General features: G+C 38.5%; 1 protein-coding gene across 1 annotated transcript in view; it reads right to left on the bottom strand.

Annotated features, from left to right (window-relative positions):
• The window catches only part of PRKAG2 (protein kinase AMP-activated non-catalytic subunit gamma 2), a 205,627-nt gene that overhangs the window by 20,281 nt on the left and 171,079 nt on the right, over positions 1–14,267 (bottom strand). The window contains 2 exon segments of the mRNA XM_081882786.1: positions 1,552–1,633; positions 3,415–3,524. Of these exon segments, the coding sequence (XP_081738912.1) occupies positions 1,552–1,633; positions 3,415–3,524 (192 nt within the window).

Raw genomic sequence — 14,267 nt, 5'->3', positions numbered from 1 at the left:
ATGGAAAGGAACTACAATTACAACTAGAACATACGGAACATGTTAGCATTTTTATATGCAAGAAATCCGGGAAGAAGCAAAATTCTTTGGCTCCGTTGCTGTTGCACCTACTAGCTGCTTTGAAACAGTAAGAGCAATCCAATCCGTAATTTACACCAGTGGCTGCCAACCAGTACCTCCCTATGTTATTTTCAAAAGGTCTCAGGAAGTTTCCTTTCAAAAATCTAATGCAGGAGAGTGTTTGCTCTTTCTAGTCAATTCTTGTTTACACTGGCTCAGCATCTCCTAAACTGAACACAGCCTTCAACATGACCACATTTCACTGGATACCACGAATGGATGCCCATGCTTCCATCAGGAGCTGCAAAGAGCTTCACTGTGAGCAAGCATAGCTGTGGCCAGTATAGGTGCTTTCCACTCTCATTGATGGGGCAGCTGATGGGAAAGCTTGTCAGCACCATTTTGTGGTCCTCTCTTTTTTGCTCTTTAAGATGTGAAGCCATTATGCCCATAGCAGTCATTTTCTGTTATGTCATCTTCACGGTAACAATTTTTAAACTGGTGCATATGGTCCTCTCTCTAAATTCCAAATTTGCCCACTAGTTGGTCACCCTGGGCTTACACTTTTGGTGCAATTCCCTGCCAGTGCTATTCCAGCAGGGAATCTAACAACACTTGGAGGGTACCACAGTGGCTACCTGCTATAAACATTAGCTCACCAGGTTCAGACCAACTGGCAGCGACTGGAAAATTCAAATTTTGGCACACAAGGGAGCATAAAAGTATGAGGTATGTTCTCATATTGTCAATCTATAGTTTGGCATTTCAACTGAATAGTCTCCAAGGCCGTGGGGGAGAGGCCACAGTACAATGGGAGAATTTTTTTGGGGGAAAAAATAAAAATCATGTCTGCATCCTCTTCTTAGGTATGTAATTTCATGTCTTTATGCATGAGAGAATTACAAGTCCAGGCATATTGCTGCTTGCACCTTTTCAGCTCTTTGTATGTTTGGCTCTTGAAAGAGCAATGCTGACTCCTTGGAATTTAAAATATTTTTTCCAGCCCTGCATTTATGATACACTAAGCTCATACCAAGAACTAACTTAGTTGGTCTTTAAGGTGCTACTGGAAGGATTTTTTTTTTGTTTTGACTATTGCAGACCAACACGGCTACCTATCTGTAACATCCCATTTTCCAGCATTTTAAAATGTCAGTATAAAAAACCCCAAGAATTCAGCTTCCTCCACAAAAGCACTGTGTTGCAGACCCATCACCCATTCTATGATTTGAGGCCCATGTTAGAGATAATGGGAAACCACTGTGTCTCACTATTTGAGTGAGTTTCCCCATTGGCTCACACAGGTGTGAAAGAAGAGACTTCCTGTTATGTCTGAAACAGATATGGATGGTATTTCATGAGTATAAAATAAAAAAAAATTGAAGACAAGGCAAAAGCACAAAAACCCCACAACCCACCACTATATCTGATTCCACTGTATAGTGGAGATGAATTAAATATCTCTCTCCAAACTAATATACATTATCTTACCTACAAAGCTTTGTTTTTTACTCTCCCACAGAGGAGCTGCTCGGACACCATTTGCTACCAAGGCAAAGAAAGCTTTCTTTACCTGAAAGACAAAATAAAACAGCATTTTTTAAAAAGGACATAGAGCATTGCTATTTTAAAAAATCTTATCACACAGCTTGATACTGAGGAGGACATGACAGCTACAATTTGCTAGAAAGGTATGGATGAGTTTCAAGCCTAAAGAAACAACATGGATACACTGAAAGATAACTCTCACTTGCTCTATATCCATTTGGCATTACACTTGTATGTACAAACCGGAACAGTGATTTAGTTCTTGGCAGCTTCCCAAACTCAAGGACATGGAAACACTTATTTTATAATAAACCTGCAGTATTAGCCAATGAATATCCCCCACTGCCCTGTACAACATCACATTCATTGCTGCATTTGTGTTTGCCTCTGGCTCCACCCACCATTGGCCTGTGGGAGGCTGTCCAGAATGGAATCTGGCTCCCCAGCTGGAAAAAGTTCCCCATCTATTTCCAAGCCATACTTTGTTTTAAAACATGGCTTAATCGTGAATGTGACTCCTAGCCTACTGTGTGACGCGCCCCCCCCCCCCAACTCTGGTGGGTGCCATGTGCAGCACAAAGCAAGCTACTGTATGGCTTATCAGATCATGTAAATCTAATTTGTTTCAAATGTTTGTTATTGGCTTATTTCTAGCTTACCATTCATTTGTATGAAATATGACAAGCCATGTTGTGGCACGTTTGTGCCACACACAGCATTGTACAGAGGTAAGGTCATGTGTTTAAAATCAACTATGACTTAGAATGACGTGCAAACTTAGCTCTTCTGGGGGGGGGGGGGAAGGTCACCTGAATCCACTGGCATGTTAAGACTTTAATCGTGAGAAAAAATGGTAAAGAATGGAAGACTAGGTTTCCTTCAGGCTATCTGGAGGATAATATACTTTTGTTCTATATAGGTCTTAAGGTTTGAGTGTTGGCCTCCCAACTTTATGAAAGCATGCATTGTATAAAAAGATCTGTCTATCAACAAATACAAGAGCTTAATTTATTTACCTACCAGGTCCAAGAAGATAATGCAACTACATTATAAAAGGATATATTTTTAGTAACATACTTTTCATTGTAAACAATTCAATGTGACTTTGAAAGTCAATGACTAAAGAAGGAGTGTATTTTGTGTCAACTGGAAATGCTAATTTATATTAAAATGTCATGTTAGAAGAATATATGTCTCTCAGAAAATCTGTTCCATGCTGTTTCTCTGTTCCTATTCTGCTATATTCACTGCTCCTTTCAACTTTAAAATGATGCTACAGTGAAAAATGTTAATATAGAGCTTCACAGTCTAAGTGTTGGCTTCATTATGACATTTTTATTTAAATAATTTCTAAAATGACCTTCATCCAGACAGATCCTAGGCAGGTATATAACAATTATAGTTTAGTGGGCTTACTTGTAAATACTGGCATGCAGTCCTTAAAAGTTACTTTACCAAGGTATTTGAAACCTTATGCCATATAATTTATAAAACAAAAGATAGGCATCTTTTCAACATATGATTTTAGAACATATTTGATAGCTCCATTTTCACAAGCGCACACAAAGGCACTTTGTCACTAACCCTTTTCCATTTAAAAGGAAGGGAACTTCCATTGGTCATTAGGACTGATGTCTAATTATTGATTCAAAGAGGAAGAACATTTTTTTAAAAAAAACTTTAAAAATGTCTTTGAGGCATTGCATTCTGAAAACAAGGTCATCTGAATCACAGAGCACAACCCATGTATATTATTAATAAGGCAACTAATGGTTAGGAAATAGATTCTGAAAATGGACAACTCACCTGTAGTGTAGTGTCAAAGACCACAAGCTTTGAGCTTGTTGGAACAATATCATAACACTTATGTGACCTCATGAATCGCATGTAGATATCACTTTCTGATTCGCCAACAGCTGTAAGAAAAACAATGTTGTTTTAAGAAATGCCTCAAACCATAAGAATGCTATTCTAATTTAAGGAAGGAAAAAGTGGAATTCTCAACAACATTTCTACTGCAATAGTCATATAAACTTGGGCATAATTTTTAAAGTTATTGATGAGAAAAATCAATGAACAAATTTAGTGGGTACAGAGCTCCAGAATGAGGCAGCTTCACTTCCCTTATGAAAGGCAAACCCCAGCAAGAAAACAGAATGCCTGGAGAGTAAACAGTGAGATATTCCTCCACAACAGGTCTGAGAATATTGATTTGAATGACTACACATGTGAAAAGGAATTTACCTATGGAAATTAAAAAGAACATTGTTTGTAAAGATGATTTATTGGCAGTGGTGAGAATGGATTACATCTAGCGAAGATTTTAAGTGGATTTCAAGAAAAAAGGATGTGGCAACAACAGAAGAGAAGGACATATGTTGGCAACAGGAGTGGGAAACTTGATTTTTAAAAATTGTATTAAATTAAATAGGTTTGATTTGTATTAATTTGCAAAACTAATAAAAATAATTTAAAAAATAAGAAGAAAGTAAGCAGTGCACCTTTAAGACGAAGTTGAGACAGCTGCTTTTCTATGGTATGATATGTTTCAGCATATTAACAAATATAATCAGAACCATGTACTTCATACATGAATAAGAATTCAGAGCCGACTACTAGGCACATAAACAGCCCAAGTGGACTCCCAGTATGATAAAAACCTGCCTGAAGGTTCCCTCAGCTTTGCTATGATGTGCACCTCTGGTTTCATGTTGCACGATTATTGCCATGTTGGAAAAAATGATACATAAAGCGACCCTAATGTTACACCTGAATCAGCACCGATATTTAAAACCCAGTGTTTAAATATTCATGGCATTAAGTCCCAAATCAGATTGCTGTTGCAGTTTTGGGGCGACAATGCAGAACAAAGAGAGCAAAAAATATGAGTAGCTTCTAAAGGATGTCAACATGCCACACAAAGGATCCTCCAGAATGGGCGAGATGAGATGGAGCCACTTCACTACACTTTGAGACAATATAAGTTAACTGCCAGCCATTGTTAGAATTGCCCATTTATATCATGCTTTAAATCTTCTTCAGGTGGCTTACAAAGTAAGTCACAAGGTTACAAATTAAGCTTAGAATAATTCCGTTATTAAATTATTTCTCCACCATCGCATCAGGTAATTCAGGAATCACCACACTGCCAATTGCCTTTCAATACATTTGTGAATATTTTATTTATTCTGGAAAACCTTTTCAGTTTGCTTCTAGATATGGCCAAGTTAGTCGATATCTGGGAGGGGCTCCCTTCCACAGACATGGCTGGAATCTAAAATTGTGGCTATACCCAAGCCATATAAAGATCCGTTGGAGGTGGAATCCTACTGCACAATGTTTTTGACTAACCATTTACACATAAAATCAACATTGATTCTTAATCTAAAGCCATCATTCATATTAATCATCTGAACTCCAATAGTATAGATATTAAATGTGGGACAAAGCAAGGTTGTCCTTTATTACAATTTTTACTTATTCTAACACTAGGGATTAGAACCTTTTGCTATTACGGCTGAACTTCCCTGCAATGCCCTGCATTGTTCAGCAGGCTCTGGAAAGTGGATAATCTAAACGCAGTTGGAAGAGGCTGCGTCTCTCATATGGATATAGTTACAACTGCAGCCACTTCAGTGCCAGATCTGCTCAAGTCCTGGCTTACAAGTCATCACTTCCTTTTGCTATTAGAATCTGGACCTCGGCAAACATTTCAGGGGTAAATATTAAACGAAGATACTGTATCTTCAGAAAGTACATGGATGATATTATGCTAACTACACCAAAACTCATGGACACAGCTCAAGCAATACAAGAACTTAAACCAACTTTGCCTTTGTCACAGGGTGTGTATTTCCAAAAAAATGAGGCAATGTTTTCATATCACTCCTCACACACAAAAATCATTCAAGAGTTTACTGAATATTAAAACGTATTATGTGAAACTGAAATATCTAGGTATACTTATCACTATAAATTTGAACAGACTGCTTAAAGTCAACTATAGTTGGCTCTGGCACACTATTAACCACAATGTTTAAACACTGGAGAAAAGAAACCTTTACAATACTAGATAGATTAGTGGTAATTAAAATGGTGACTTTTCCCAAGTTAACATACCCCTTTCAAGCTCTTCCAGTATGAATATCACCTGTACAATCATGTCTTTGGCAACAGAAATGGAATTATTTTATTTTTGATCAATGTAAAATCCATGTAGGGAAGTTTATTTATGTGGCCCATCATGAGTGGGGCTGGAGAATCCTGAATTGTAAAGGTAAAGGTACCCCTGACCGTTAGGTCCAGTTGCGGACAACTGGGGTTGTGGCGCTCATCTCGTTCTATAGGCCGAGGGAGCCAGTGTTTGTCCGCAAACAGCTTCAGGGTCATGTGGCCAGCATGACTAAGCTGCTACTGGCGAAACCAGAGCAGCGCACTGAAACGCCGTTTACCTTCCCACCACAGCAGTACCTATTTATCTACTTGCACTTTGACGTGCTTTCAAACTGCTAGGTGGGCAGGAGCTGGAACCGAACAACGGGAGCTCACCCCGTCGCGGGGATTCGAACCGTCAACCTTCTGATTGGTGAGAATCCTGAATTGTACTACCTGGCAAATCAGCTTCACCATGCTATTCCAATGCTCATGGATGATGCAGACAAACAATGGGTTTGCATGCAATCTGAACAGATATAGGGTCTCCCCTTTCATGCCTTTCTGAACTCCAATCATAAATTTCAAAACAACCCACATATACACAACAATTTTCTCCAAACAACAGTCCACTACTGGCTTAGAAAGGCGGCTGTACTTGCTGCAGCCCTATCCCCTTTAATTTGTTTGGTCTCCATCCCCTCTTTTATCACAAAAATCAAACTTATGATATAAGATGGTTGTGGACTGTAGGAGAATGTTTTACTTTTTTGTGTAGATAATGTTCCCATATTGGAGGACAAACTTAATGAAAGTCTACAAAAACTACATGTACCATGACTTCTGTGGAGGCAGATCTCTACTTTTCTCTAAAGGTATTAGAGAGGCAGTAACATGTAAACTTTCAGTGTTTGAAGGTGTGGTGGGACACTGCAGTAGTAATATTAAGGGTTTGATTTTAGACTATCCAGTAGCTTACTGAAGTGAACGGCACAGAAGGCCTTAAAATAATGTTGGAGCAAGAACTGGATTTGAAGCTGGAGGAACAGGAATGGCAGGCAAGATGGAACAAATCCCCATGGTCCATCTCAGTTAGTGACTAAGAAATAGCACTTAAAATGGTACGGAGGTTATCCTGTATACATTATACACTATCACCATACTGTAGAACGGGATGCCAGATAGTGTGTACTTAAAACATCTCTGGAGGGATTGTAGAAAAATATAAAAGTTCTGGCTCTCTGTGTTTAAAGAGATTAGCACACTTTCAAATTGTAACGTAACACCCACCCCACAACTAGCTCTTCTAAACATTTTTGAAGAGAATGATAAAGGATTATTTTTTTAGGAGTTGGATGCAGTACTGTTCCAGAGGAATTGTTGCAGGAATATATATGGGTGGGGGGCACGACCTCTAGAACAATGCTATATCCTGACGCATTATCATTCAGGGTAGTACAGCAACTAGTAGCAGAACAATTATTTTTAAAACTCCCCGCAAAAGCCACTGCTGCTGCTTCCACTACTTACAATCATAAATCTGCATACATTTGTTTAGAACCAAGCCAAAAATGCTGACCCACTTTCATGGCTTTTGAAGTGGGAAGGCATTTTTGGCTCAGTGCTACTTAAATATTGTTTTGCTATTAATGACCCTAAAAACAGCTATCTCTTCCCTCCACTTGCTCCTTCAAAATCTGATCTTTTCTGAATTACTATAGCCGCATTTAACAAATGCCAATTTATTTAATTTGCAACTTGTATTTTCATATGGTTACAAACAACACCTATAATCTCATTATCAAAATTTCTGGTGTTTAACCACTACTTACACTACATAAAAATCACACCCAACAAAAATCTTCCATCTGATAGTCCCAAGTACTACTACTATATGGGTCAAACAGAATATTTGTTTTGTAAAACTCCTTTGTAACTCAACATTCCCTTTCTCATATATATCACATATGATATACTTATTTATTTATGTGCAAGGAGTATGTTTTAGAGGGCTTAGAGGAACCAACAGAAGAACAAGCATTTCAACTGAAATCAAATACTGATTTCCTCCAGACAGGAATTCAACTGCCCAATGCTGACAATATGCAGAAAGTAAAAATTGAACATCTTTAAGAAACTGTTACTGTTCCCTTCCTACTGCAAGACATTTAATAATTCTACAGAGCTAAAAGTTACAATCAGTTATGCTCTAAAAACTGATAGACATTGTATATCAGGGGTTGTGCTGAAGTACTTGTTGTGAAATTCAGATAAGTCATTTCCACACCAGTGCTATTTCTCCCATCCATTTGCCTTGTAGTGATGAAAAGAGAAAAAATAAACTGAGAAACACCTTTATTTTTAATTAAATTATTTTTATACTGCTCGGTGTTCAAACACCATGCTTGATTAATTATCAGTATTTCAAGAAGCATGTATAAATGACAGACTGCACTGCAAGTAATTAGGTACAGTAGAACTTGGATTTAGTCAAGCCATGTAATGCATGCCTTTTCTGTTTTCTTCTGCAGAAGCAATTATGGTAAGTTGTGTAGTCAACAGTATGGACACATCTGCATAAAAGGTAAAGGTAAAGGTACCCCTGCCCGTACGGGCCAGTCTTGCCAGACTCTGGGGTTGTGCGCCCATCTCACTCAAGAGGCCAGGGGCCAGCGCTGTCCGAAGACACTTCCGGGTCACGTGGCCAGCGTGACATCGATGAAGTGAAGAGTTTATATATAATCCAAAGTATAAATCAGGGCAACATTACAGCAATTGTTGTTTGCATTAATCCACAAATGAAGATTCAATGACTTGTGACTGGTTACTCATTAAGACTAGAAATACCATGAAAACAGCCTGGAAGAAAGTATTTCATTTGTATACCTCCATTAAGCTCAGGAGACTGCATGGGGAGGGAGATCATTTTATTTTATTCAACTGCTCTGTGAGGTAGATACAGGTAAGAGACAATGACTGGCCAAGGCAACGTAGTGAGTTAAACAGGAATCTAAACATGTTACCCACCTCAAACCAAAAATTCTAGAGGCAAAGCCAGACATGGATGATCAGTCAACAGATCTCCACTCATCTTTTCCAAAGCTTATAATGCAACCTTTTCTCCCAGTCAATATCGCTCCGGTTATTAGCATCGCTTGCCTGGAAAAAAACAAGTTCCTGTCCCCCACTGGACAGAATGAATCCCCAATTCAATCAGTAAATGATACAGGGAGAAAAGGTTAAATCCTTGCCACTTCAGCTCTATGGCACCAGTCAAATATGGTCCCTGCTCCCCTGCAGCTTTCTTCAGAAACACCTTTACCATAGATCTTGCATCTCATCTCATTTAGTTACAGGCAATATGCAGTAGTGATAAGGTATGAATCACTATTTAAATTAAGAATGATGAACCTATGGCCCTCCAGATGTTGAATAACTACAACTTCCATCATCCCTAATTATTGGCCATGCTGGCTGGGGTGATGGAGTCCAGCAATGCTTGTAGGGTCTCAGGATTTAGTGATTGGGAGTGGCCTTTCCTCTAAGGAGGTCCAGGTGGCATGTATGGTTTTCCCTGTGAAGAAGGTTAAGCTGAGAGATAGTGACTGGTTTCATAGGTGGTCTCACAAGTCAGAGTCTAACCACTACACCACACTGCCTACCAAGTTCCATACACTGGGACAACTCCATATAGCATTGCAGTTACTCCTTTGTGACTTATGATCAGCATTATACTGACGCTGATGTAACTATGAAACAGTAAGGAGAAATGGGCAGAAGTGGGACTGTAGGGGTGGAGTAGCTAGTGTAGCTGTCATCTTATCCTACTGATGTCAAAAGCTATGCTAGCTGTTCTACACACTTCCCACCTCAATAGAAAACTAAAATGAATGCCAATCATCCTTCAGGTCATGTTGTAGAATAGGAGGACAGCACCAGAAAGACATAAGCAAGGGGCTAGAACTCATACAAACACAAAATGAAGCTACAGCACTCTGCTCCTCACATCTAAATAAGGAGATGGATTTAACGAAAGGGCAGTTTTATAGAAAACAAGACTACAAAGGGCAAACACTCCCCTTTCAGAAACCATTATTAGGCACACTTCAGGATTTCACACACATACAACTATCTTCAGTCCTGGTGAGGTTTCCCCCATACACTGGGAAAAGCAATGGGACACCCAAACATTCACATTCCATTGATTGCTATCACTGGTCTTTATTTTTCATTAAAAGATCAGAACCATAGTGCATGACAGGAGAACAAACAGTAATGAGACAGATCCAATGCAACTTCCTTCAGTAAGTGGGTATTGCCTTAATATTGTTTCCTCAAATGTAGATATCAGGAGAACTACTACTTGAGTGCATACTCACATAAGTGGACAGTGTGACTGTGACATGCAAAAAATGGAAGAGAAACAGCAGCTGTCACTATCTTAATCAGGCAATAGGACCACTATTTCCATTTAAGTCATATAAACTACCCAATTTTGGAAGTTGGATACTACAGTGCAGGTCTAGTGCTTACATTCAACATGTTATTGGCAAGTGCAAAGAGCTCACACTACAATTCTACTTGGGAGCGAGCCCCAAAGAAGCCAGTCCCGTCATGTTCAAAAATTAATCAGAGAAAACAAAGCCCACCTGTCACTTGAGAATTCACAGCAAGTCTTTCTAACATGAGGAAGTTTTTAGCTTAAGGCAAAAATGACTTACAGTACTAGTACTATACTTCAACACTTGGAGAGGATGTCAGCATCTCCCATTCCTTTTCTTCAATATAAGATTTTAACAAATTGCTCTGACAGTAAGAATTCAGTGTCAGAAACCTTTTTGTCCCTGGCCACCAATGTGTAAAAAGATATCTCAAAGAACAAATGCAGTTTTGTATATTGTCTACTCTACTGCTTCTTGTTCTTAAAACTGTGCTGATGAGAAATGGATGGAAGCCAACATTGCAGCAGAACCAGTTATCCAAGGTAGACTTACAGCTCTGCACCAACCAGTTAACAGAAGTGATAGGTATATAGTTGATGCTTAATAGTTTTATTCTTAGAAATGGTTTTGCAACCAAACTGAATTTTAGTCCAATTTGCTTTGAAAGCAAAGACACTAATTTCAGAACACATTAACACTATAAGTTCAAAGTATGCTACACAACAAACTGTTTAATAATTAAAGTTTCATGCTGAACAAATAAATATATCAGGACGCTCAATCGTTAATAAAGCAACTTTTAATAACTGAAAAGTCTAATACCAAGGACAGGAACCAGTTTCCCAATTCTTCCTTCACATGATTATAAAAATTAAAACAATCAAATACATTGCTTACTGAGACAAGTACAGCTGTTGCTAACAACAGTACTGCTTTTGTCACCGAACCATTTTCAGCTATGAAATATGGTAATAACCTTATTCTCAATAAAACAGATTAATCCATTCTCAGAATCATATCTCTATGGTGCTTTATAAAATTACTTTATACAGGTTGCCTACTGGGTTTAAATATTCTGTAAAAGTGACACCAGCACCACATTTTTATTGGGAAGCTGGGCTAGAGAGAAAGGAGCCCTCTAGTTGGATGTATTGGTTCCATTTAATCAAGGCAGCAGTTCCTCTCCCTATGAGCAGATATAATTTTCATGACTTCTATTCCAGAGCAGTCTCTAATTCACCCTCTTCTTGCTCATCTCCTGTGTGCCACTGGGGAGATGATTATGCATCATTGAAGCAAGTGGTAAAATTTCACTGGAAAAGATGTATCTCTTGTACAAAGGAAAACATTGCAGGTGTTTTCCTGGAGGGGGCGCAAACTAAGGGCTAGCTCTCTGCTTGTAAGATGTCTGTAGAGCTAAAACTCACAAACCTCTCAGGGACAGAAATCTCATCTGATCATATATTTCAATTCCCCCAATCAAGATGGAGCGAGTGAACGCAAACATCAACTTATCTGTGTGAACAGAACAGTACTGGTGGCAGGACAGAGTTTTAATTTATCTTAAGTGGGAATCAAGCAATTTTTGTTCTCCTCCCTCTTAGAAATAAACCTCAATTTGGCTACAATCAATTTGGCTAAATCAATTTGGCTACAAGGTTCATGCCCTGACCCTGAATGTCATAGTTCTTCATACAACAAATAGGGGAAAGGCCAGGCATGAGCAATGTGACTACTGACTTTTGATGAGAGTTGAAACTTGCTCCTGAACAGGATTAGAAATGGTGACAAAAACCAATTGTGAGTACAATGGACTTGTAAAATATGCTGAGTACAACAGACTAGTACAATTGCACCAAGTAATTTTTTTAACATAGCCAAGACCTCCTAATCTTGTGCCCTCTGCTACATATTCTGGACATCAACTCCTGCCACAGGAGCTAACTCCTAGGGACCAAGGTCCCTTCGCCCCCTACCAATAAAATATTTGAGGGGGCCAGGCCAAAAATAATATCTTATATCCATTTACTGCTTTATCACAAAATTCTCAGCTCGAGAAGAGAAGACACTTTTGACATTCCTAATGCAGTCAAAGCTTAGACCAAGTGTTTTAGCATCTTTAAAGCACTAATTTAAATTGAAGATGCAGTTACTCGGAAGAGATAATTCATAAAAGCCAACACAACCATTAGATCAGAAAGAGAGTCTTGCAGCTCTACTACCCACTAAAGTGTGATTCTGCAGTCATTCCATAGTGAGACCCGTTAAGAAACTGGTCTTGTTGATGTTTCAAGCCAACACATAGCAATGATCAAAAGTCAGTCCTATCATTCATGAGGTGGTCCAGGAAACCTTCCAATGCAAAGTAGCATGAAGCTGCTGACAGCACAATCCTATATGTATTTACTCAAAAGCGACATCCTACTGTGTTTAGGATTGCAGCCTGAGTCCACTAACTGTCCTCAAAGTCTGCTAATCACAGGAAGAAATGGAACAAGTTCTTAGGAAAAAAACAGCTCTGTTGATTATAAAGCATTTTTTCTTTGTAAATATGTTCTGGAAAACTGCTTTTGATTGTTGTACTGCCTATAACTCTTAAGAGTCTAACAAACTGAGTCACCCAAAATTGAAAAGAAAAATGAATCCTTTGTTAAAAGATCTTTTAAATAAGAAGCTCAGTTATGAGTGGGAATGCAAGAAGCATTATGTTGACTTGTCCATCTAATTAAGTAGGCTTTCTCAAAACAAAACAGACTTTGAGAGTCTCTGTGCTGAAATATCCTTTAAGAGCTTTCTGTTATTTATACCATCTTTACGTGACATAGCAGTCACTCTATAGTATCTTCTATAACAAAAGTATATTGGGGAAAAATAAGCCTGTAGAAAATTTACAGAGGCTTAAATTTCCAAAACAAAATGTGGATATGAAGTTGTATGAAGAGATTGCAGTCACAACAGTGCATTTTGAACAAGTATTTTAATGGAGGTCCATGGAAGATTATCTGCTCAGGAGAACTGTGCATATCTGCAGAACTAACTGTTCAGAGGTACTCTAAATGCCTCTAGGGGGCAAACAGTAAAGGTGCCAGATGTCCCTTATTTTAACTCACTGACCCTTAATCCAGAATACCACAGTCCATTAGAGCACAATAGCAATCCATTATGTCAGACACCACTGCTCAGAAGTGTTGCTTTTAAAAGCAATTAGGTTTGGTAATCTCAATATGAGCTGCCCCCTTACAAAACTACAAATAAAGAGCTATAGTGCCTAGGAAGGCCTGTGTATACATCAAAAGTTTATTTTGAGGTCTCAGAGTTGCATGTGGCAGGTTGCCTGTTTAGCTAGTTTTTAGATGGCTGTGTGAGAGAACATTTTTAGAACGCAACCGACACCAAAGGGCAACTAACTGATGGGATTAATGATGCTGGAGGGAGAAACCTATTCCATGGAACGAGAATAGACTGTGCACACAAAACATATCTATTCTAATGGAAACAGGTAATTCACATTGCTTGGGGAGGAAATAGGTAATTCCCGTTCGGGAATTGCTTGGGGAGAAGTAATTTCTGTATGGCAAGAATGCAGAAATAGATTACACCTCTTCTATTGGGCAGACTGCAGGTTTGTCCCTGATCTACTAAATAAGTAATTGTTCTACTCACCCTAGCTTCAATGCCATACTGTTTCAGAATAGCTACTTCACACAACTGTGTTCTGACAGAGCAGAAATGAATTTACCTTATAGAAGTACCCTCTCCAAATGCAAGTAGGACACAGCATCTAAAGGGTATTACCCAATGCCATAGAGAACAGGAATCAAGAATTTTTAGAGGAATAATTTTATGAAATGTCACTTGTCATAACAGTGGTGCAGAGCGAAGGAAAGCTACCTCTGATGAAGTTTCCTTTCCCATAGAGCTATTAAAAGGTCCTCTTGAAGACCTTTTAATTAACACTGCTTTTAATTAATGTGTGTAGGCCTGTATTCTAATACTGTTTTAATTATGCTTTTTTAATTATGCTTTTAACTTTGACAGATTTTTTTTCAAATTATTGTATGTTGA

The sequence above is a fragment of the Podarcis melisellensis genome, assembly GCF_964234715.1.
Source record: "Podarcis melisellensis genome assembly, chromosome: 12".
Taxonomy (NCBI): Eukaryota; Metazoa; Chordata; class Lepidosauria; order Squamata; family Lacertidae; genus Podarcis; species Podarcis melisellensis.
This window is presented reverse-complemented; position numbering and strand designations above follow the sequence as displayed.